At 52.6% G+C, this 21,233-nt stretch overlaps 8 protein-coding genes across 8 annotated transcripts; 4 read left to right on the forward strand and 4 right to left on the reverse strand.

The window, feature by feature from the left end:
* Positions 1-1,383: 1,383 nt before the first annotated feature.
* GLOTRDRAFT_95256 (uncharacterized protein) lies at positions 1,384-5,099 on the forward strand (the record flags this gene model as incomplete). Its single annotated transcript, XM_007870355.1, has 15 exons — positions 1,384-1,647; positions 1,712-1,762; positions 1,959-2,012; positions 2,237-2,293; positions 2,384-2,510; positions 2,577-2,669; positions 2,696-2,832; positions 2,874-2,941; positions 3,418-3,760; positions 3,829-3,903; positions 4,043-4,128; positions 4,167-4,351; positions 4,739-4,790; positions 4,849-4,940; positions 4,978-5,099. The coding sequence occupies 15 exons, from the start codon at positions 1,384-1,386 to the stop codon at positions 5,097-5,099; spliced, it is 1,806 nt and encodes a 601-aa protein (XP_007868546.1).
* A 435-nt stretch (positions 5,100-5,534) lies between these two features.
* On the reverse strand, positions 5,535-8,279 carry GLOTRDRAFT_131547 (uncharacterized protein; the record flags this gene model as incomplete). Its single annotated transcript, XM_007870356.1, has 4 exons — positions 5,535-6,474; positions 7,672-7,910; positions 7,966-8,159; positions 8,219-8,279. The coding sequence occupies 4 exons, from the start codon at positions 8,277-8,279 to the stop codon at positions 5,535-5,537; spliced, it is 1,434 nt and encodes a 477-aa protein (XP_007868547.1).
* Positions 8,280-10,361: 2,082 nt separating this feature from the next.
* GLOTRDRAFT_63970 (DUF6-domain-containing protein) lies at positions 10,362-12,325 on the reverse strand. Its single transcript, XM_007870357.1, has 12 exons — positions 12,203-12,325; positions 12,130-12,147; positions 12,044-12,075; positions 11,912-11,989; positions 11,706-11,857; positions 11,496-11,646; positions 11,408-11,445; positions 11,268-11,358; positions 11,120-11,213; positions 10,986-11,051; positions 10,833-10,934; positions 10,362-10,771 (listed from the first exon to the last, which is right to left on the reverse strand). Exons 1-12 carry the CDS (start codon positions 12,314-12,316, stop codon positions 10,598-10,600), a joined length of 1,110 nt encoding a protein of 369 aa, XP_007868548.1. The 5' UTR covers positions 12,317-12,325; the 3' UTR covers positions 10,362-10,597.
* A 991-nt stretch (positions 12,326-13,316) lies between these two features.
* On the forward strand, positions 13,317-13,935 carry GLOTRDRAFT_21046 (uncharacterized protein; the record flags this gene model as incomplete). Its single annotated transcript, XM_007869966.1, has 2 exons — positions 13,317-13,530; positions 13,652-13,935. Coding segments are annotated over 2 exons (498 nt in total), but the record flags the coding sequence as incomplete, so codon positions are not given.
* Positions 13,936-14,897: 962 nt separating this feature from the next.
* On the forward strand, positions 14,898-15,320 carry GLOTRDRAFT_131549 (uncharacterized protein; the record flags this gene model as incomplete). Its single annotated transcript, XM_007870358.1, has 3 exons — positions 14,898-15,095; positions 15,146-15,208; positions 15,261-15,320. 3 exons carry the CDS (start codon positions 14,898-14,900, stop codon positions 15,318-15,320), a joined length of 321 nt encoding a protein of 106 aa, XP_007868549.1.
* A 369-nt stretch (positions 15,321-15,689) lies between these two features.
* On the reverse strand, positions 15,690-17,620 carry GLOTRDRAFT_46084 (uncharacterized protein; the record flags this gene model as incomplete). Its single annotated transcript, XM_007870029.1, has 11 exons — positions 15,690-15,787; positions 15,847-15,868; positions 15,922-16,066; positions 16,122-16,307; positions 16,354-16,517; positions 16,570-16,659; positions 16,712-16,762; positions 16,951-17,099; positions 17,161-17,176; positions 17,237-17,311; positions 17,372-17,620. 11 exons carry the CDS (start codon positions 17,618-17,620, stop codon positions 15,690-15,692), a joined length of 1,245 nt encoding a protein of 414 aa, XP_007868220.1.
* An 830-nt stretch (positions 17,621-18,450) lies between these two features.
* Positions 18,451-18,900, reverse strand: GLOTRDRAFT_46035 (TAFII28-domain-containing protein; the record flags this gene model as incomplete). Its single annotated transcript, XM_007870026.1, has 3 exons — positions 18,451-18,593; positions 18,658-18,754; positions 18,820-18,900. The coding sequence occupies 3 exons, from the start codon at positions 18,898-18,900 to the stop codon at positions 18,451-18,453; spliced, it is 321 nt and encodes a 106-aa protein (XP_007868217.1).
* Positions 18,901-19,688: 788 nt separating this feature from the next.
* On the forward strand, positions 19,689-21,009 carry GLOTRDRAFT_140134 (uncharacterized protein; the record flags this gene model as incomplete). The annotated part of the gene is made up of 4 exons (XM_007870359.1): positions 19,689-19,950; positions 20,014-20,157; positions 20,221-20,734; positions 20,785-21,009. The coding sequence occupies 4 exons, from the start codon at positions 19,689-19,691 to the stop codon at positions 20,855-20,857; spliced, it is 993 nt and encodes a 330-aa protein (XP_007868550.1). The 3' UTR covers positions 20,858-21,009.
* Between the last annotated feature and the right edge of the window lie 224 nt (positions 21,010-21,233).

Raw genomic sequence — 21,233 nt, forward strand, 5'->3', positions numbered from 1 at the left:
GACTATATACGCCATCGCTACCATATCAAGGGAGCCCCTTCCTCTGCGGGGACCTAGAGCGAAGGCGGGCAATGCCATTCGAGGTAAAGTCGACCATTCCCGGTGGAGTCTCTTTGACATCGAGTGACAAGATAGAACCCATCATTGAATTAGCCTTTACTGGGCTCGATGGGGTTTCAGCGATCCTAGTGCGAGGCGCAGTTGCCAGTACTTTCGGGAAATGCTTGGCCGTATAGTCGTGCTGTGAGTCTCTGGCTAGGGTCTGGTCAAGTATATATCGTGTTCGTAGTACTTTATGCTGCTGGGGCCAAATGACTTGTAACCAGACTACAGTAGCGAAGTGCTTGACAGAAAATGTGTTCCAGGTCGTAAGGTCCTTCATGTTTCAATCCAGCCTGCATACATGGCTCCTGTAGCACGTTTAACCGGTCTCTTCGATGCCAGTGTAACGTTAACGACTTCGTGCCACCAGCTATCCGAGAACCGAGCGTCACTGATTTACCTTGATTTACACTTGTGTGCTCGTGTCATCGGATAACGAGAGCCAGGGGCATTATGATCAAATGGCGTGCCTCGTTACGCCTGGGGAATGGATGCATATGGACGCCTATGTACACCCATCACTGCATGTAATGAGGCGGACCCTGTCCTTCTTCGCGAAAGGGTCCCGAGAAGGAGGAGACGGAGAATGGAGGGCGTCCATGTGAGCGGGTGTTAATCAACGGGTCATTGCATTCCTTTGCTTCACCACTCAGCTACGGCCACTCGTCGTGAATAGATTACCTCCACAGCGCAGCTAGATACAGGGGCTACTGATTAGCTCTGGCAGTTTGTCGCATCAGAGCATGAATATCCATCTTGATCTTGCCGAGGGGCGCGGAGCCTCATCAGCATATGCATACGCGCCTCCTGTCCAGCAACGAGGCGGGGGAGCAGGGGTCGTATTGTTAGAGAGCAGGGATGCTGGACCGTTCATCCGAAGAAGTGTTCGCGAGGAGTGCTTCCTCCCCAAGTTCGGGCGCTGGGCACGACGGGCTTCGGGCGGGCGGCCCTGCACGTGGCGAGCGGCGTGTACTCGAAGACCGCCACGAGCTTGTTCTTCCCCTCCGAAGCCTTCCGCACTCACCACCGCCATCCGAGCAAGCTCCACCTAACCGCCGGCGGCTGGTATACTCGAATCGTACTTACATCGTGGTCGCAAGACGATACTGAATTCGAAAGTGAACTAACACAAAAGGACTATCCGCCCCTCTCACTTGCAGCTGCGGCCCTGCCATGTCCTCCCGCCTGCACCCGCAGCATATTACGGCGAAACAACCGTGAGCCCCAGTCATTTACTGTATCTGTCCAGTTCGCCCCCGAGGCCTAGCCCGCCACGCGAACATGTCAGAGTCGATGGCGGGTGGCACTACAGCGATCGTCGTGAATCGTTTTCCCAGCGCGACGTTGGGGCGTCGATCGTCCGCGGCGGGCGACGCTGATTGGCCTCCCGCCGGACGAGTGGTGGCCAATTGCGTGCCGCCCTGCTCATCCGTCGCCCAGCCAATGACGGTCCGAGAAAGTGGCTCTTGTGCTTCTGCGCTTGCGCTGGTAGTTAGACTGTGTTCACAGCGGTTTCAGGGATTGAATTTGCAGAGCAGAAACATGGTAAGCGCCACGAACATTTTGCGTTTCGATTCTATCCATAAACACTAATTTGCGGCGTGCCAAGCGTAACCCCACCCCCAACGACTTGGTAATGGAGCCCTCTCCAGAGCCTGACGTCCGTCAAACATAAGGTATGTTTCAGCGCGAGTTTGGCTCTAACACTTCGCCAGTGCCGGCATCGTTCAGAACGTACAGCATAAACTATACACCACACGCTCGCGGGTACGGGTGCATGTGCTCTTCATGTGCAAGTGCCAATGTTGCGACATCAGCCTAGTCGCGGTTTGTTCCCCACTTGCCATGGCAATCAGGCTTACTTTGGAACAGCGCCCCCACCAACGTTGCCTATAGCCTACAGGCTCCCGGTGAGTACGGAGGCGCGCCTAAGCTCAGCCCGGGACGCATTTAGCACGCACTCAGTATAGTACACTGACTGACTTGCATATTTATAGACTATCATCAACTGATGCCACAGCTGACAATGTATTGGCTTCCTACTCCTCCATCACCTACCCTTACCTGACCGCATTCTTGGCACGACACCTTCGCGAGGGTGCGGAGATGCGGGGGCTTACTCTCTTCCCTCTAGGGGTCTGACCAGCTCGTCCGGGTTCCCCACGCCCTCTCCGGAGAAGAGAGCTCACGGGTGCGTCTGGATATCGTCTTCCTGACTGCTTACGCCCAGTACACCCGAGGTTTCGCCATAGACGCCTAACGTGCCCGTCAACCTCCACAGCCACACGGACTCAGCGACGCCCTGCAGATTGCCGCCCATTTCCGCGAGCGGGGCCCGACACTGCTCTATACGCGCGATTCCCTCATCCGCGATGATTATCCAGCGATTACTAACCCGAACCCACCCGGTGTGTTGAGAGGGCTGTGGACCCCCCGATGGATCAGATAATCTGCAGTGCCCGATGCATGTGTAGGTGTTGGTGGCACCAAGCAGGAGGCTCGACGTTCCGTCCGCCTCCCGAGAGGCAGGCTCTCCGACGACATCGCTGGTCTACTCATTCTTGTGAGTGCGTTTGCTTCATTTGGAGTTTAGGGTCTGCAGCGCAACTCGGAGGTGCATCACCACCGGATCTCGTGCTCTTTGCGCTACACACCACTTCGCGAAATCTGCTGACCCTCCACCTCCCGGGTACCTCGTCCGCTGGAATTCGGAATTCCACTGCTGGGCGGGTAAGGCAGCCGAGCTGCTGAATGCTCTAACGAAGACGAAGAATGAATGGATGTCGTTTCGGCTGTATGATCCTGGCATACCCGTACCCGTACCCGTACCCGTAGCAAGGTAAGGTATACCGTGATTCCTGGATACCGGTACGTGCTCAGACGCTCCTGGTAAATGGATATAACACGGGACAGCTATACCTCGGCACGTCAACAAGCGAAACATCCGTTTCAAGGAATAATTTCGTCTGGGCACTTTACATCTTGTAATGATGCACCCTGCTACGGCGACTCGTCGTTCCTGGACACTTACTTGCCTGTACCGCATGTTGCGTCAATGTATCCCGTTGCGTCCGACTGAATCGTTCACCGACCGCGCTGGGATGCAATGTCGCAATACGGAAGTGTCGTCCCCCATCCTCGACCTGATATCTCGGCCCGAATCCCTGCTTGGAGCCTCTACCTGCTCTCAGTAACCACGCCGCTGCTATTAATGCTGTGGCCGTTGAGAAATCCAGTGATTCCCTTTTGTCCGCTACCATGCACCTCCTCTGCCCTCATGCACGCCGGAGCCCCGGTAATTCGTGCGCTGTTAAGGCTATCGAAGCGTCACTGTGCCATGCTGTCGCGAGAGGATAACCAGGCCCCCAGCATCCCCGGACCGACGCCTCAATCCGAGTCCCTTGACGGACTCTCAGCAATGTCGCAACGCTATGGCCATTGCTCGTTAAAGAATCCAGCAAGTCCCCCGTTTCTACATTCCCTGACCTTTCTTGCACGTCGGAGCCCCGGAAATGCATACAACGCTGCGCTCAGTAACGTCCTTCTCTTCCATTCACGATCACCCGTCAAATTTCACGAAGCGGTGACCACCCAACTATCCATTCCGCTCTGGCGGAAAATTGCGCGTCGCAGGGGGACTCGTGCTTCGGACGCGTCGGTTTGCCTGTTAAGGTCTAGTTTGGGCGGCGTTGTCCCTCTGGAGCGGTATCTAAACTGATCACGTAGCGCGTGAACGTCACACTCAGCCCCGAGCCGGGCTGCCTGGCATACTCCCCGAATACTCCGGGCGAGACCGGCAGAGTGAGTTCGAACGTGGATGGGGAGAGCCGTCTTGGGTAAGACTGAATAGATTGGTGTGGATTCATACAAGATCACGTCAAAGTAGGTCCCACGTACGCCGACTATAGCCTGGTTCTTTCATGTTCTGCGTCTAACGTAGTTCCAGGACTCGAAGTGGTCATCAGTGCGCGTGGCGGCACCCCCGAACGAGACAGATTTACTGAATTCCGATGAAGATCTGCACATGTAGGTGACGTTGGGAGCAAATCATCACTGAACGAAAGGGTGCAGCTACTATACGGGACTTGTGCCTACTTTCCCCCGGCTCCGAGTGTCAGATCAGGACCTAGCTCCATTGGGCTTGGTACGGTAGGAGTTCGAGGTTCAATTAATGTCGTTCCCAATCCGAACCTCCCCGCGCTGAAGTGTCCAGCGCCCTCCAGAAGCATCGGGACTCCTCGAGCGTATGGTGCGCGCCCAACCCCATACCATTGAAATGAAATTGCCGCGGAGGCTGACGTGGCCGTTGAATCTGACCCCGTCGTCGGGGACACCTGGGTTATGGTTGTTCTCCCCACAGACATGGTAGAGTGAAATCCGTTTATCTCACTAACACACTTCGAGTGCATCTTTGCCATACTCTTCGCACTATGATCAAGCGTATCACACTCGAGACTATGTACGAGTTCGCCAGCATCTGAGGACATGGGCGAGACCACTCTATAGGTTTGATGTTTGGTTTGGTCTGGTCGTTCTATGTCCGCATTCAATTCGGCCCATAGTTACTCCGCCATGCCGCTGAGCAGATCAGGAGCCGTGATTGGTTCGCGGGCTGATTACGACTCCGTGAATTCAGTACAGACCGATCGAATGGGGCTTGGGCTTGGCCTCACCTTCGTTCACTCATCGTAAGTATGGATTTTATGGCCCCTGGCCCGTTACTGACCTTGGCAACGATATCCTCAGTCTCTTTTGCCGGAGTCCAAAGTCGTATGGTAGTGGAAAGCACACGATTCAGATCTTGCGTGATCGGACTCAGGACTTGCGGCCTGGTATTGGTAAGCCGCTTTTGAACTTCACGTCCTATTCATTCAGAAGAGGACATATTATTAGTTGGACCGGTTTCACCCACTGACAGTCCTGATCGAAGTGCGGGTGTATCGAGCAAGTATCGAGAGGCTTTTTACCGTGTAGTAGCACTACTGGGTACCCAATGACCGGCCTCAGCCAATAAACGAGGGTATTAAAGGTTGTATAATGGCCGGACGTCGAGGGGCTTCATCGAGTAAGCCCTGAATCATCTACTGTATTTTTTCGGTGAAAGCGTCTTGGAGAGGCAAATCGGCTTCGCGTCCGTATATTCCAGGGAGATCTCCAATGCGTTGCTGCAGCCCCCTCCTATTGCATAGAACTCTTGGTAGCTTCGTGCACCATTGGTCGGCCTTTGTCAAGCTGAGGACGACCTGCCGATTGATTTGACCACCGTCTATCGACTGAACTCTGTACTGATTCGATTATTTCTCAAATCTACGAGGAGAATACACCTCTGGATATTTGAAAAGGTACCTCTTTACCATCTCCCCATGGCCCAGCTTCCTTCTTCCTATGCATAATATGTAATACGTCGGCGTAATCCTGACGAGCTCTGACCTCTAATACTCCCAAGGTAGCAGACCTCGCAGCTTCGTGACGCCAGCGGCAACCTTTCCACTAACGTCTTCCCATCTGCTATTCCCATCTGTTACACTTTTGATTTCTTCCTCGTTCGTAAGTTGAAGACGGTCACCGGCCCACATTCCCCAGACAGGCGAACCATTAGCTTGCCGCGATCCCGGTGACCAGCAAATAGTAATCAGAACGACCTCCATGAAGCCGATGGACTTCTTCATCTTCTTTCTCCTCAGGCGACGAAGGACCACACTGGCTCGAAAATATTCATTCTTGGTGAGATTGCACATCACGGGCAACTCTTTGATGTACCTGCGCTTGTTCAATTCAGAGGTAATGTCGTCTATGAGAGCCAGATCCGTCTGGTTTCTGCAGCGTGTCGTTCCTCGGACACAACAATAGAAATTAGGCCGAGGATGATGGAGTCCGTAGTTGTCGAACCGATCTTCAGCGAAGAGAGACAGACGTTCCTCTATCCCAGGCTCTGCCCCGTCTTCTTCACTCAATCGAAGGTCCATGTCAACGTCGGCATCACAGTATACTCCGTCATGTGGGTTTAAGTGCTCCGGAACATGCCAGTTGACATCGCCTCCATCGTCGTACACCTTGGTCAATTTGAAGGTCCGATACTCGCGTTCTTCTGCCTCTGTGAACATCCCGGGAGGTACCTGGTCGCTGTCGCATCCATTCCAAACTATTCTATCCCCTGACCAGGATATCTCCCTGACATAGCAGGTTATAAGATGGCGAATTTGGGCCTCACCGATATGGAGCAGCAGGGTGTTGCAAATGCCGAGACAGATGGCATCTTCATAATCGTCCAACTCCTCAAAAATGGCTTTGAGAAGTTCTGTTGGCAGTCCGAACAGACCATTGTGGCCTATAGGCCTCTTAGGTTTGGTGATGCGGAGGAGACGTTCAAGGCTGTTGATGCAAGAGACGGTCAGTGAGTTGTTCGTGATGAATGGCATTCATGTTGCCACCATACCCTCGGAATGAGACGGGAAAATCCATAATATCTAAGAGACTTTCCCCGACACCATGATCATGTATGTCGTAATAGTCGACAGCGGTGCCTCTTTCTCTTTTATCTATGTTCAATCTGCACATGGTTCACACATCAAAGTGCGCTTAGAATGGGCAGCGGCAGTCATATATTCAGTGACTTCTCACTTACAGGTTGTAGTAAGACATTATAATGTGAGCTTGATGCGAATGTGAAGTGCCAGAAGTTGACTTTGCCGTCGTAAGTTTGTGGCTTGACGTTTGACCTGTTACTCGACCGCGCTTCCTCGCACTCCCACGCCCTCGCTTAAGGACAGGTATTACCTCTTTTGGCCAGTGCAGAAAAATGGACCGTAATAGTAGTACTAGTAAGAGGAGTACAGAGGATCGGATGGAATGGGATCCTAAATGCCTCTGCTAGGGGTTCACCAATCCCGGCGGGTTCAACAATATTGCTTCAAGCTTGAAAGGTAATGCCTGCCAATGTAAGAGTACTTACACTCAATAGATCCTGTTATCGAGACGTATGCAAAGCTACCAGTGTCGAGTTATACTCCGGCTTCTATTTCTCAAATATACAAAGGTTAAGACATTTCCATTGATCATAGCAACACTGCTTTCAGAACGTCGCCTCCGCTACCCTTTCCCTCCTACGTCAAACCACTAGTTCGCACCACTAGTCGCAAGGCAGCAGTCCTAGGAATCGAAGCTTCATGACGCCGCGGGCAATCTTCAGGCTGACGTCCACCCAAGCGGTCGACTGATCTGCTGCAACACTCATTTATCTTTCATTGGTAAGTTGCAGACGGTGGCCAGCCCACATGCCCCGGACAAGCGAGGCAGTAGCTTGCGGGGATCCTGGAGACAGTCACGAGGAGCATCTCCCCGAAGCCTAGATAATATGGCGAGTCCCGTCCGCTTTCCAGGCAATCATGAATGGCGTCAAATCCGAAGTATTCATTCTTCGTGAGATTACACATGACAGGGCGCTCCTTAAGGTACCGGCGAAGGTCCAGTTCATCGGTCATAGCGCACGCAAGAGTCCAGTCTACTACGAACCTGCATTCTGAACGTACGCAACACAGCATAGGGCGGTGGGTGTTGTATCTTTCAAACTTGTTGTAAGCCCAGAGTTTGAGACGTTCCTCGGATCCTGGCTCGGCACCGTCTTCTTCGTTTGATCTGAGGTTCGGGTCAATATCTCCAGTGTAATACCATTCTCCACCATGGGGATTCAAATGGTCCAGGATATGGGAGTTGACCTTGCCCCCATCATCGTATACCCTTGTCAATCGGTACATTCGATACTCATGTTCCTCGGCCTCCGTGAACATCCCGGAAGGGACTTGGCCACCCTCGCATCCAGTCCAGACTAGTCTGTTGCCAGACCAGGAGTGTTCGTTGGCGTACCCAATCATTAAGACTGTGGATTTTGCTCTCGCAGATGTGAAGCAGCCGGCCGCTGGAGATGGCAAGGCCCATAGCATACCGGTAATCGTCGAGCTCCTCAAACACTAGCTTGAGAACTTCAGTGGGTAGCTCGAGTATACCCTTGTGACCGGCGGGCCTGTTAGGCCCTGGCAATACGGAGGAAACGGTTGATACTGTTGATATAAGCGACAGTCAGAGACCGCGTCAAGCTCGGAACTGATCTGTGTCGTACCCATCGAATAGTCCATGATATTATAGTAACGTACTTGGTTGAAGTCAAAAGCATAAGACATCCTCTTTTCATCATCGTTCAGTCTACGTATGGCCGACGCCGAAAGTTGAGTTGTTTCGGCGTTCGTCACTACCACTTCGGTGTAGGTCAACACGTCGCCACAATTCGCACGTTCCCACGGCTTCGCTTAGGGAACCCGGTTGCCTCATTTAGGTAATTCGTGTGCTTTAGGGCCCTGCAGTGATGCTTTTTCACGCTATACAGCAGGCAAGCGATCCGCAAGGCGAATGAATGAGATTATCTCGAGGGTAAATCACGGTAATACTAACCGCTCGAACCCTAGGTCATGAAGGAGCTTAGGACACGCAGCCAGCTCCGACCAGAGCATGTCGCATGGCCATCGTAGCAGCGAAAAGCATACCTACGCTGTCGTCTCACTTCTTGCGCTCATCTTGGCGTCACAAAATTCTGTGTTGTGCTCGGTGAGTGGCTACGTAGACATTCTCTGGTGTGACCTGCGGAGAGCGTTGATGCACATAAGCTTCCCGAATCCCGGCTATTCAAGCACCAGTGAAATCCACGGCAAAAAGAACATCATTCTATTGAAAGGCTATAGCCTACTAAAGCTAAGTTGAGTTGTCAGTTGAAGGGCCCGCAAAAATAGAAGTGCATCAGGAAGAAGAGCCTGAGTGACATTCATCTCGAGACACGGAACGAGCAGGTGAGAGGCCCGAGTTCCTAACATGAAGGTGAACTTACAGCGCGCTTCAGACAGCAGTGTCGATTAAAGTGACTTGATAGCTGATATCTCAGTCAATGGTCGGTGTCTGACGATCGACATCTTCGAGGGAAAATAATACGTCTAGTCATTTACATCGACGTTGTGACAAGGCTCCCACGGGGGCACTGGTCGTCCCCTACTTCAGAGATCGCCCGCTACGGTTCGCTAGACGGTACCACACATTCCTCAGGTTTTCGTACTCTGTCACTGCATATCGATCATTCATTTCCCCGCTCATTCCGCTTCTTTGAAGCAGTAGAACCTCTGCGTCTTGATCTAAACTCTGTTACCCGGTTTACCCACTTCCCGGCATTACGAAAAAGAGGAACGCGTGTTGGTGAGTATACGAGTGTGAGGTGCAAAATTAATCAAAATATCTAACAGTGTCATCTTGCCGCGATACAGGTGTACATTATTCGGCGTCGAGTGCGGATATTACTGTCCTCAATCTTTTCCCCGGCGATGCCTCCAGCTGTATATGGTGACAATTCCAAGGTTTGAAGACGCCTACTCAATGCGCAGGCAGCCGGAATGCACTATGGCACTTCGCAGGTATACCCGCCATTGGGTATAATGCAGTATAACCCCAAGGGACGCCAAGAACAGTTCCCTGCCACGACATCCTGGCACTCAATTTCCTAATTATCATGAAGGTCCGTGCCACAAAGGTTATATTACCGGCTGCGGCTCTTGCTTGCGCCGGTCTTGCATTGCATTCACATTTCTATCCCCCCCGTCCGCAGCAACCCTTACTGTTTCCAGACGAATCAATCACAAAGGGACGCCTCGAGGCTTTCATACAACCACGACGTAGCACTGCCAGGGTCGAACGAAGGTTAACCCGTCGCAGTTTGCCGGTCATGAAGTGGCTGTGCCCGATGCGTGAAATTCGGATTCCGCAGCCAGCCAAAGCTTCACCGGTGCACATTGGGTGCACCTCCCGGCGTTTTATCCTCCATTGATGCTAACGTATTCCCAGAACGAGGTCCCTGGAATGCATGAGCTCAAGCTCCGGTAAATGAGAGTGGAAGAGGAACTCGACTCCCGATCATTGTTACTGTCAATCTCGCCCCACCGCAGTGCGTCTCGAGCGAGGTGCCCTTGAAGGAAGAAGTCCTGCGTGGTCCTGCGGTCTGTGTGGCAGCGGCTTCGAATTCACTTCAAGATGCTCTGTCTCGAGTTTACCCCATATATCTATCCCATGATGCTCCTGTATGCTTCCGTCCTGGCCCTACTTCTATTCTGCGCACCGCAGCAGCTCTCCCCGCATTCTTTGGCGACCCTTGGCCTTCCATTGTTCTTCCCCGACAAGACCCCACAGCGTACGGATGTTGCATCCCATGCCCCGCAGTGGCTACAACAGCGACGTACAAGAACCGAAAATGAATGTCTAAGACTGCCAATAGGGGCTACACATGCGTATCAAAACGAAATACAACATCTATTCTACACCTATCTATGCACGCACTCACAGGAGTTTTGTCTATTTTAGCAGTGAAACACCAATACCCCAGTATAAGCAACTGAACGTCGTTCTGGACGGGACTCTAAGTCCCACTTTTAACATTTGCACTGAAAAATCACGACTATCCCAGCCATCAACTCTCCGCCTTACCCTCCTTGTACTCACCCACCTCGTGCCGCTCCTTCAATTCATGCTCGTCATGCTCATCATAATCCGCGCTGCGTAACAAACCTTCTTCCAGAGTGGCTTCGCCATTGTTCAGGCCAACACCGCGGTGCGCGGGGATATTCGTATTCTCTTTGGTCAGCTGCACGTCGTATTAATGAGAAGTAAAAGGAGAAAACAAAGTATAGGTTGAGACGTACTGCGACGTAGATGGCAGAGGTCATGATGATCAGTGTACCGAAGATCGAGAGCGCGGACGGGGTTGTGTGGAAGAAGAAGCGCTCGAAAGCGGTAGCGAATATAATCTAGCAATCACATCAGCACTCAGCGCAGGATAACGGGAAGGACAGATGTACCTGGACGTAGTTACCCATCGATCCACGCGAGACAGTTTCACGCTGTAAACCCAGGGTTACCATCGTCTGTCACACAATATACCGTCGGATTAGCAGCCAATCCTACTGGGGGGATGGGGCGGGACGTAGCGTACCTGAGCGACGAAGCCAACTACTCCGATGAAGAGAAGCATCAGAATCCACTCTGGGCGAGTGGGGAAGACGAGGTGCGGGCGCTGCCACAACATCCTATCATAGCTGGTTCAGATCTCGTCAGATTGATGAAAGGTAGGAGAGACTTACGCTAGACCTGAGGCCACGACGCAGTATATGGAGAAAGACGTGAGCGAGTGCACAGCATGCGCGCGTCTCCCGATTTTACGTATGCAGAGCGCTGCAACCCGTCAGTCCAATTCACGCTCCTGAGTTTGCAGTAGTAATACCTGCGCCAGTCCCTCCGAGGACGCCGAGTAGCGAGAGCCTAAGACATTTATAAGCTGTGGATGGAGGCTAACGCACGAGTTAACTCACCCGACCGCCATAACGCGTTCCGTTGGCGTCCCCCGCTCGTAGGGGTCACCGTGCCCCCCTTCGAGGACATGTCCATAGTCAGGGGCCTGCGGTGCACTGCCGAATAGAAATCGTGGTCTCGCGATGAGAACGACGCCTAGCAAGCTGAAAACTGGCAAGTACACGATGCCGCGGATTAGGAATGATAACAGACAGCAGTAATCCACTTACGCCCGGCGATGCCTTCTCTCAAGGTGAACTTCTCCTTTAGTATCAGCGCTCCCGCGGCAGCGGTGGTCAAGGGGCCGAGGAAAGTGAGTACGGTCGTGTCAGACAAAGAAAGATAGTTGAGGGAGAAGTAGACTCCGAATAAGCCGAAGAAACTTGAGAGACGAGTCAGCCTCCGCAGGTGGCTCACTGGGGTGCATATCACATACCCAGAGAAGCCTCGAGTTACCAGAAGTAATCGGACGCCCTTGGGTCCGAGCCATGGATCTGGCACTCCCATTACGAGCCTTGAGATAAGATAGATGAGCATAACCTCAGTCTCCAAAAAGAGTGCGACATACATGTAAGTGATACAACACATGTACGTGATAAGCTACGAATACCAAGTTCAACGTTTGCGGCGTAACAAGTGACTTCGAATACGTACCATTCTGACGAATACAAGCTGTTAAGTCGCTTCAGCAATGACACATGGACAACGTTTGGTCTCCACCACTCACCTCAAGCGTAGGCACAGGCTCGTCCAGGCTATTCAACATCTTAACGGCCACATTCATGAGGGCGAAGAACAGCTGCGCAGATGCGATCAGCAGCAGCCCCGCGTTGTTCTCCATGAATCTCCTGCATAGCAAGACTGCTGGCTTCAACACTCGAGGACATCGAATGGTCCCTCTCTGGGACTTGGGTGCGGGGCGCCGTGACGCAGCCTCCGGGGCTGGTATGAACGCAGCTCGCTCTTGCTCAGACGCAGGGACGTCGTAATCCGAGCCATCTGGAGAGTATACCGTGAAACCTTTATCTGCAGGCATGTCCAGTTCACTGGCAGGCTCAGCTTAGGCTGGAGTGAGTGGAAGCTTGAAGGGACCGTCGATTACTATGGGTGTGCACTATTTACGACACCATCGAAGGAGCAGAAGGATTCCATGGGTGTGTGACCCAATAGGTACGTACTTAATCCATTGTGGGGGAGGGGAGTCGGGGCCGGGCCGAGTTGGTCTGGCGTCTTCGGCAGACTCGGCGGTGGTCCATGGTGGACTTTCTTCGGTCCTTTTGGAATTACTTAGGTGCTCTGGCCGGGACTGCACCGCTCTTGCACCGTTCCACCCCTGCCAGTGCGCTGCTTGGCTCACGACCAACCTGTCGTACCGCCATTGCAGGCACATCGGGAAACAGCAATATCAGCGAATGGCAACCGCTACGTGCGGGATGGAATTAATAATGTGTGCTCCAGATTCGGAGACCAACTTTCCATCCGGACTCAGAGACATGATAATGCCACAGCTCAGTTCGGTGGGTATGATTCTAGTACTTCTTTTGCCGCATCTTTAAGGTTACTTGTACTTGCAGCAATTAGCGGACTTCTGTCCTTCTCAGCGGGGCTGCGTGCGAGAAGAGCCGCAGCGGGTGCTTTCCAGTCAATGGCCATCACTCAATCACTGACGGTCGAGGTGGTGCAGCTAATTATACTAACAAGCACAGCAAGTACCGGCTGTTCACAGGTTATAGCTTTCAGTTATAATAGCTTTGATCTCCTCAGTCTCTTCCCCTCTCCCCTACTCCCCTACCCTACTCTTGGATCCAGGACATATGGCTCCTCCCTCAGCTTGTTGGGATATCTATGCAAGGCAGCTTGCTAATCTCCGGCATGGGCATGCGCTCTGGGAGCCTGATGTCAATGACCCCAATTGTGGTGTGGCTGTTGGGGATGTGGGATTCCTTCGTCAGGACGTTTTCGTCCGTCTTCTCAATGCTCTGCTTCCTGCGGATGATCCGTCGCACGAAGCGCACGGTGTTCCTGGGGACTTCAGACCGCTCGCTATCCCGAGTGGTCCGTTACTGTTCCTTGGTAGGTCTCCCTTACCATCTGGAACCTATCCATCTAGGACTGTTTGAGTGGTCTCTGCGGACTTGCAGATAAGTGGGTAAGTCCTTGTTACTGTCCTTATGAGAAAAAATGCTTTCCAACTTTCGTAGGAATCAGATAATCATGCCAGAAAGCGGCCTGAAGCTCTCCTTTTCTGAAGAGGAAGGTGCAACACTCATTTTGTTGAACCGAGCCCAGAGGACGGATACCTTCAAATTGGGTTCTTTCCGCGAGCACATGCTCCATAACTGCCGCGACTCGCTAAGATTCGCAAATGAGCAATGCGGCTTCGAAATCACCCTTACCGACGTCTTCTTTGTTACTGGGTACGATAAGACGACGCACTGGGCAGTCACGGCATTTTCAAGCGGTCATGTCAAGGTCGGGGCAGGGATAGGCGCATTCGCTCCTGGAATTGTCTCTGCGTCGTTTTCGTTGGAGGGTGGCTGGAGGACAGAACCCGGAGTACTTCGTAACTGGGGTCCAGAGAGGAGTATGCAGCACCGAGGCCCACACTCCCAGTTACCCGAGCTGTCTTGTGACTCAGATCTTGCCTATGATTCAGTGTGTCTTTATTAGGGGATTCCGGGTCAAGGACAGACGACCGTGGCCTCTCAGGATCATAGCAGCGGCAGGTCCTGATGACCTTGGACCTACAGAGAAGGAATTTCGGGAGAATGGTGTGCTTGCCCAGTCTTCTTCGACAACCTCTCTTTCTGCCCGCTATGACACGTTGAACGTCCAGAATGTACCAGAAGAAACAGAGGTCAGTGCTGTCCAGACATGCTATCCGTATCCCTTATCACTACCAGTTAGCCCTTCAACTTGCTCAGTCTAGTATTAGACTACATTCTGGAGGTGAGAGTCTATCAGTGGATATTTGCATGCCAGAGTTCACTTCCCTTAGGACCCACGAGTAGAGCTTGCTATTGCTTATGACGAAGACCTCATGCACTTTATACAGGTACTGTCCTTGGCATCTTCCACAAGGGAAATACGACGAATCATTACTTATCTTTCACTATGCTGACTATGATGAGATCGCATCCGTCTTAGCAAGTAGACAGCCATCCCTGTCTATTGATGAGGAGGCTGGTTGTGAGCCCAATCCGATTGAATTCAACGAATCATAGAAACAGGACCTTGCAGACGGATTCGTTACTCCAAGGAGTACTCTCACCAATGGTTGGCTTGAGTCTGCTCATAGAGAGATGACCCCTTCTACATCGCCAAGATCCGTTAGATCCGAGCCGGACGGCACTCACACTCAGGCAGTCGGACCTCCTGGTGGTCGCCAGCCAGACCCAGCGATGCTGAAAAAAAATCCACCTATGGTCTTGACATTCACCTGGCCCTTTGAGGAAGGACAGAGACCTTTCACAGCATCAGAAGAGCCTACGACACTATCCCAATCAGTTAAGCGCGGCAGAGGCCGACCGAAGGGCTCCAAGAGTAAGAAACATGATACAGCTGCAGTCCCACCGGCCCAGGCTGTAGAGAAGCGTAAGAGAGGAAGATCCCCCAAACAGGTGAGTCGTAGCGTGATCGCGCCCTTTTCCTATATTAATACATCATATAGAAACCGGGATCCCAGGCGTACGAAAGCAGCCCACAGATTCAGCCGAGGAGCAAACGGATGAAGGTGAGACTCCTGTCAGATATTCGAACTTTCTGGGGCATGACTCCGTCGTCAGTCTGATTCCGATGAAGACGAAGCGGGACCTTCGATTAAGAAGAGTAAGCGAGGAGAGTAGTTGTCAACCCTGTAGCATTCCTAGCTTGGAAGCGACCAACCCCAGCACTACGTTCTCCCAGACTTGCATGGCGTATAAAGATAATATGAGTTCCAATCAGCCAGAGATACTTCACTCCGTTTCCCGTTAACAGACCATGAGCGAGGGCGATTGCTTTGACCTCATTGATCTTCTCTACTCAGTACCATAGACATTGTGCCTTGACTTGACCAGTGATACAAATATTCTACAAATATCCTTGGGTCACAGGGAGATACGTTACCAACATGTAGGATACCCATGAGTAGTAGGCGCTGATGTGAACGAGATGATTAGATATGTGGATCATGCGAGGCGCAGCACCCTCGCAGCCCAATGGTAACATGGCAGCTATTGACGATGCAGCTTGTGCGGATTAAGAGACCAAGGCCCTCTCACGGGACACCCCTGTAATTCTCCAGCTATCCGCATAGTCTCCTCATGGCCCGCTGATATACGGGTCCTTCAGTGGACTGAAAGAGAAACGAAGAAGGCGTAAGTCACGCACACTTCTCAAAGCTTTCGGGGCCCTATTGATAGTGACTGTTAAGTGAGAGGACTGGACCGCAACAAATGTACGCACGATTTCTTCAAGTCGGAAACCTTCGCACTTATTTCTCGGCGATGCTACATTCTCGGCATCCACTAGACCGACTGCGACAGTGAATCGTTCGATAAATGTACCCAAGCTCGTTGGCTTAGGCTTATACCACGGTCTTCGCGCGTACCTGTCGACAGAAACATGAGTGTGACACCCACACGGTACCCACGGAATGTCCCCACCTCGTCGGATGCATCCGTGGAGCAGAGTCAGGCGAATGCTTAGGAGTGTCGTCCTTAACAAACAGTGAAGGAGATCGACGTGGTAGCAGGCAATAGCGCTGGAAAAAAGCAAAGCCTCCTGTAAGACCCCTTGCGATGGCGTGGAGAGACCAGGGTTGCTCCTTATACCTAAAGATGCATGGACTGCTTCAGCATCATCCTCGAAAGAGAAGAGACTTAAGAAATGACCAACATCATAGCTATACGCACGCGGTCTTCGAGCATGCAAATCACGATGCGTTGGAGGAAATCTTTGATACCAAACTTCTCGGGCGCAAACCAGAGGAATTCGTCTACCGTCAACTGAGCAACGTGATGATTTGTCTGAGCGGGTATCATGTAGCCTTCCTCGTAATTCTGTCTCGGCCATTAGCAACGTTCTTGCCAGACCATCTGACAAACGGCGCACCGCACTCCACCGTTCTAGATCTCCGAGCGTTTGTGGGATGTCGGTTATGTTCATCCGCCTGCCGACTTCGATCCAAAACACAAAGTATGCCTGGCTAGAGGTTATTCCGGGAGACCAACACGATAGAACGAACAGAGCGTACTTGCTTCTCCAGCTCGGAGAGCTCCCGCCATCCGTACCGCTTCATCCATTTCTATGCAATGTTCAAAAAGTCATAAGAAGTCAGCTAAAAAGTACTAGTCTCAACTGCGCTTACAATTGGTTCCAGGATAAAAAGTGACAGAGTATATAGATAGTCATCGTTGCTCTGCGTTATGTTTCGACGCGGTCAGTTTAGGTTATGGTTGGTGGTTGGCCGTGACGTGATAAATTCAAACATACTATGTCATATTTGCCATGTAGCCAGTTGGTCCTGGCTATCGCGATGGCACACCGAGGATCAAACTCTTCCTCTTCGCCACGCTTGGAGCCTGACGCAGCCCGCGGATCGAAATCAAACTTGCCCGATATCGGACATGTCACCCAGGTGGCTTGGGAGAAGATTGTCAGATAGGGTTGCCCGCTGCCGCTCGAGGGACTAATGACGCTCACTTATGAGGATCTCGGTCTACTCCCGATATTGGTATTAAGGGTTAGTCGTCAGGGGGGGTCGTAAAAGAGGGCGTACGTCTGCGTAACGCCTAGAGACGTTCTCTCTGGCGCCCAGCTGCCGTGTTTTGGAGAGGAGGCCGGAGATGGTAGGCTGTATCACAACGTCAGCTTGGGTGCACCTTAAAGGGGCTCATAGTGCAGAGCGACTCACGATAGCATAAGTTTTGAACAGCGCAAATGAGAGTGCGATCGTCACAAGCGCAGGCATATCCCATTGGGACGATAAATGAATGATCTGCTGCGCTTCCGCCGGTGTGAGCGACGAGATTCTTGGTCCATATTTCTTGTGGACTTCATGGTAACGTCTCCACCTCAGGGCCTGTACAATGCCGAGATACACCACCAAGAGTACGATAAAGAGCGCAGACTTTGGCCACGGCCACCAGTTCAGGAGCTGCATAGCAGGAACCACTTGGACGGTCAGTGGGGTACAGAAGAGAGATGGACAGAGACTGGAGGGAGGATGATCCGCGGCCTTTTCATTGTGGGCTGTGACCAATGACCGCTGACCCAAGGCATTTATGAGTAGAAACTGCTGAGCGAGCGATCCGAAAGAAGCCTATCTATAGCTAAGATCCCGATATCCAAATCACCTAATTCCGAGCCGCGCCTGGTATACCGACTTACAGCTTCATATCCTTCGCTATACAAACTCTGGTGGCTCCGTTACTTTAGAGCGAATCCGTTGTGGAACAAGACAGCGTCGGAATCTATTCGCCCGATTTCAGAGCAAGACTGTCAAGACGTGTATCCGTTATGTAGACGCTTCCCTTGCTACAGGGGTACCGCCGCAAGTAGCCAGTGATCTGGGGCCTCTCAGGGAAATGACTGCTGCACGTGTACCGGTATCTGTGTGCATCTACATTCTTGGTAGCAAAGCAAGAAATGCAGATAATAAGTGCAGACTCAGGTAGACGAGGGATAGACATCAACTTCACGGACTTCCGCGGAGACTGTCGACACGCCGTAGCGCCCAGGCAAGACAAGCTATGTTGACGGCTGCTGACGGATCATCAAAGTCGCACGTCTGTGGCTGGAGATCGGAGAGGTCAAATCGCACCCGCATTCGCGCTTCCAGATAATCCTTTATGATACAAGTAAGGCAATGATATTACAGGGCTGGGTATCGGCGTTAGAGAGCCACCCTTGGATCTGACAAGTGCTAACATACCGTCCATCGGCAATACAGTACGACTAAGGTAGGACTCATCGAGGACGCGATAGACAGGTCTAACGTACAAAGAGACGCTTCGCGCGCAATGGCCGAGCTGCGCCAACCCTGCCTGTCTCCTGCTGGTATATCCGGTATGCTTCCCGCAGGTGGTCCGGGGATAATGGTCCCGATTCCCCTCGACGCGATTGGACCGCTCGGGCTGGGATGATGCGAAGCGCGTAAGCGGGGGACAGCTGTCATGGATTGCGGGAAGACGTCATTACCTTTCTCTATGATTTCGCCGACGAAGACTTTCGAGAAACCGGCGATTATCTGCGCGATCGGCTGCGAGACCTGCTGTCCGAGCGCTTGCTGGACAACCTGCGTGGAGGACGCAACCGGTCAGCCGGGGAATGCAGACGATGCGCGGGGAGTATGGTAAGCACCTTTCTGACTGCTTGCTTGGGCAGCGCATGGCGGCGGTAAGCCTCGAACCGGTCGTACTGCTCCGGCGTGAAGTTGTCCATGAGAACTCTGGTTTGAAAGGCCGTCAGTGGTGCCGTTAAGCGTATGCAGAGAAATTATGCCACGCACTTTAAGTTGTCCTTCGACTGGCTCTGCCATGATAGTTGCGCGGAGTAGTCATCATCCGCCATAGCGGGTAGCATCTCGTCCTCTCCCTCCCCTTCATCCTCCCCAGCAGGCGTTCCACGCGCTGTGCCAGCTGCCGGAACACTCAAAGTCGCACCTTCTGGTAATAGTACGGGAGCGGTCGCAACCTGACTACTTGCTGCATTCTGACCCGCTTGGCTCTCCTCAACCTTTGACGCTGGGTTTGCACTGGGCTGGCTTGGTCCAGCAGTGCTGCCGCTGGGCCCTGCAGTCGACTGGGGCCATTGCAATGTTGTAATCTGGCTCGTAACGGGTCCAGGCGTCTGGGAAGGAGGTCGCGGTGAACTTGTCCTTAATGCCGTTCCCGCTGCTTTTGGTTTTCTACCACGTTTCGCGCCAGTCCCTCTGGGTCGTCCATTTGGAGTGGGGGTTGCTGGCGTACCAGGCAATTGAACGTGGTGTTGGACGAAGTTATTGTAGGGTGTATTCATGGTAGAATACAAGCAGGCACAGGCGGTATATAGGGCAAGAACAAGGGAAGAGCAAGGAGCACCGTTGAAACGTTGAAGTTGAGCGGCTTGTAGTCACCACCAGCCTTTGCCACAATGCAGGCGACACAAAATACGCGTAAACAGGCGCCCACAACTTGTCCACAAACTGCGTCAAGAACGGCCTCGACGACGAGCTCGGCACTGTTGCAGCGATGACCCGTAGCATCCGCAGCCCGTCGCCGTCGCCTGGTCCCCTTTCACCTTCGTTCAGCGACTCATCTGCTGACGAGGACCTCACCGCCTTCGCTGATTATGAGGCAGGCGTTGTAACTGTAACTCCATCTCGACCTGGCTCCCCTGCCTCTGTCAATCCTCAATCGAATAGCAAGGACACGGACACAGTGGCATGCCAATGGGAGGACTGCGGGAAGGTGTTCACTCATTTGCCAACGCTCATAGAGCATATTCATAATGGTGCGTGCGGTCCGGCCTTTGGACGGGATCGCCGAGCGCATTTACTGAGTATATGCAGCATAGATCACATTGGGGTCCACAAGTCCAACTACACTTGCGAATGGGCGACTTGCTCCAGGAGAGGTCTGGCTCAGACATCGAGATTTGCGCTCATCTCACACATTCGATCGCACACCGGCGAAAAGCCATTCACATGTCCACGACCAGGTCGGTGTCGGAGTCTGTGTTTGCAAGTTGGCAAACTGATTCTGATTACTATCCTTTCGATAGAGTGCGACAAATCCTTCACCCGCTCCGATGCTCTCGTGAAGCATATGCGCCTCCAGCACAACATCTCGCCCCCGCTCCCGGGGCGGGGTGGCAATCGCAAACGGAAGCGCGAAGAGCCTGAAGTGGAGACACCAACCACTCACGGGTTCACGACCTTCAAAGTTGAGGCTCAAACTCCTTCAGACATGCCGTACGAAGACGGTGCCCTGTCGGGAGGCGAGGGTGGCGACTATTTTAATCTCGGCCGCCGCTCAGCTAGCCCGAGCGACGCCGATAGCGAACAGGAAGATGGTGTTCCTCCTCATTTGATGCAGGCGATGGATCCGCAGACGGGGCTGATAATGGGGCGGTCGCCGAGTATGGTGAAGTATCTGGTGATGAAAGCAAAGCATGGGTATGCGCTGGAACAGCATGAGGCGCTGATCGAAGAGTTGCGCGTTGTTAGGCATGAGGAGAGGCTGATGCGTGAGGCAAAGGATATGGTGTTCGACGAGGTACTGAGGCGCACATTCGGGTACGTGTTGTCGTTCGTGCCGATGTCCCTGTTTGACTGACCGGGTTCAGTCATCATTGTGAGCCATTGTGTGTGCAACCACGACTGCCTCAGATGGTGCCGGAGCAGCAACGGTATCCATAGGCACGGGTCATTTCCGGTGTTAATGGTACGAGTCTTGTCGTTCGCAGCTCCCTGACTGGCCCTGTACTCAGGGGCAAGAGTGCTATGCTTGTATTCTATCCATAAGTAGGTGTATCCCATATAATTCTCGTTCTCGCCGTACTTCAAGAAAGGATTCCCATCTTCCATGAAGGGATGGGCCGTTTCCCCAGGCAGCGACCACTCTCATCTTTACTTCCCCCTCGACAAGCAGGTCGTGACAATTAGACGCACTGGGCAGGTGGGTTGCACAAAAGCACTCAGGCCATGCCATCATTTGCGTCCTTGCCTGTCCTCCATCGTCTTGTTGTTCTTATAGCCATGTTCCAGAAGACAAAGGATTACTTCGTGCAAACCA

This window comes from Gloeophyllum trabeum (assembly GCF_000344685.1).
Source record: "Gloeophyllum trabeum ATCC 11539 unplaced genomic scaffold GLOTRscaffold_00011, whole genome shotgun sequence".
In the NCBI taxonomy this organism is placed as follows: Eukaryota; Fungi; Basidiomycota; class Agaricomycetes; order Gloeophyllales; family Gloeophyllaceae; genus Gloeophyllum; species Gloeophyllum trabeum.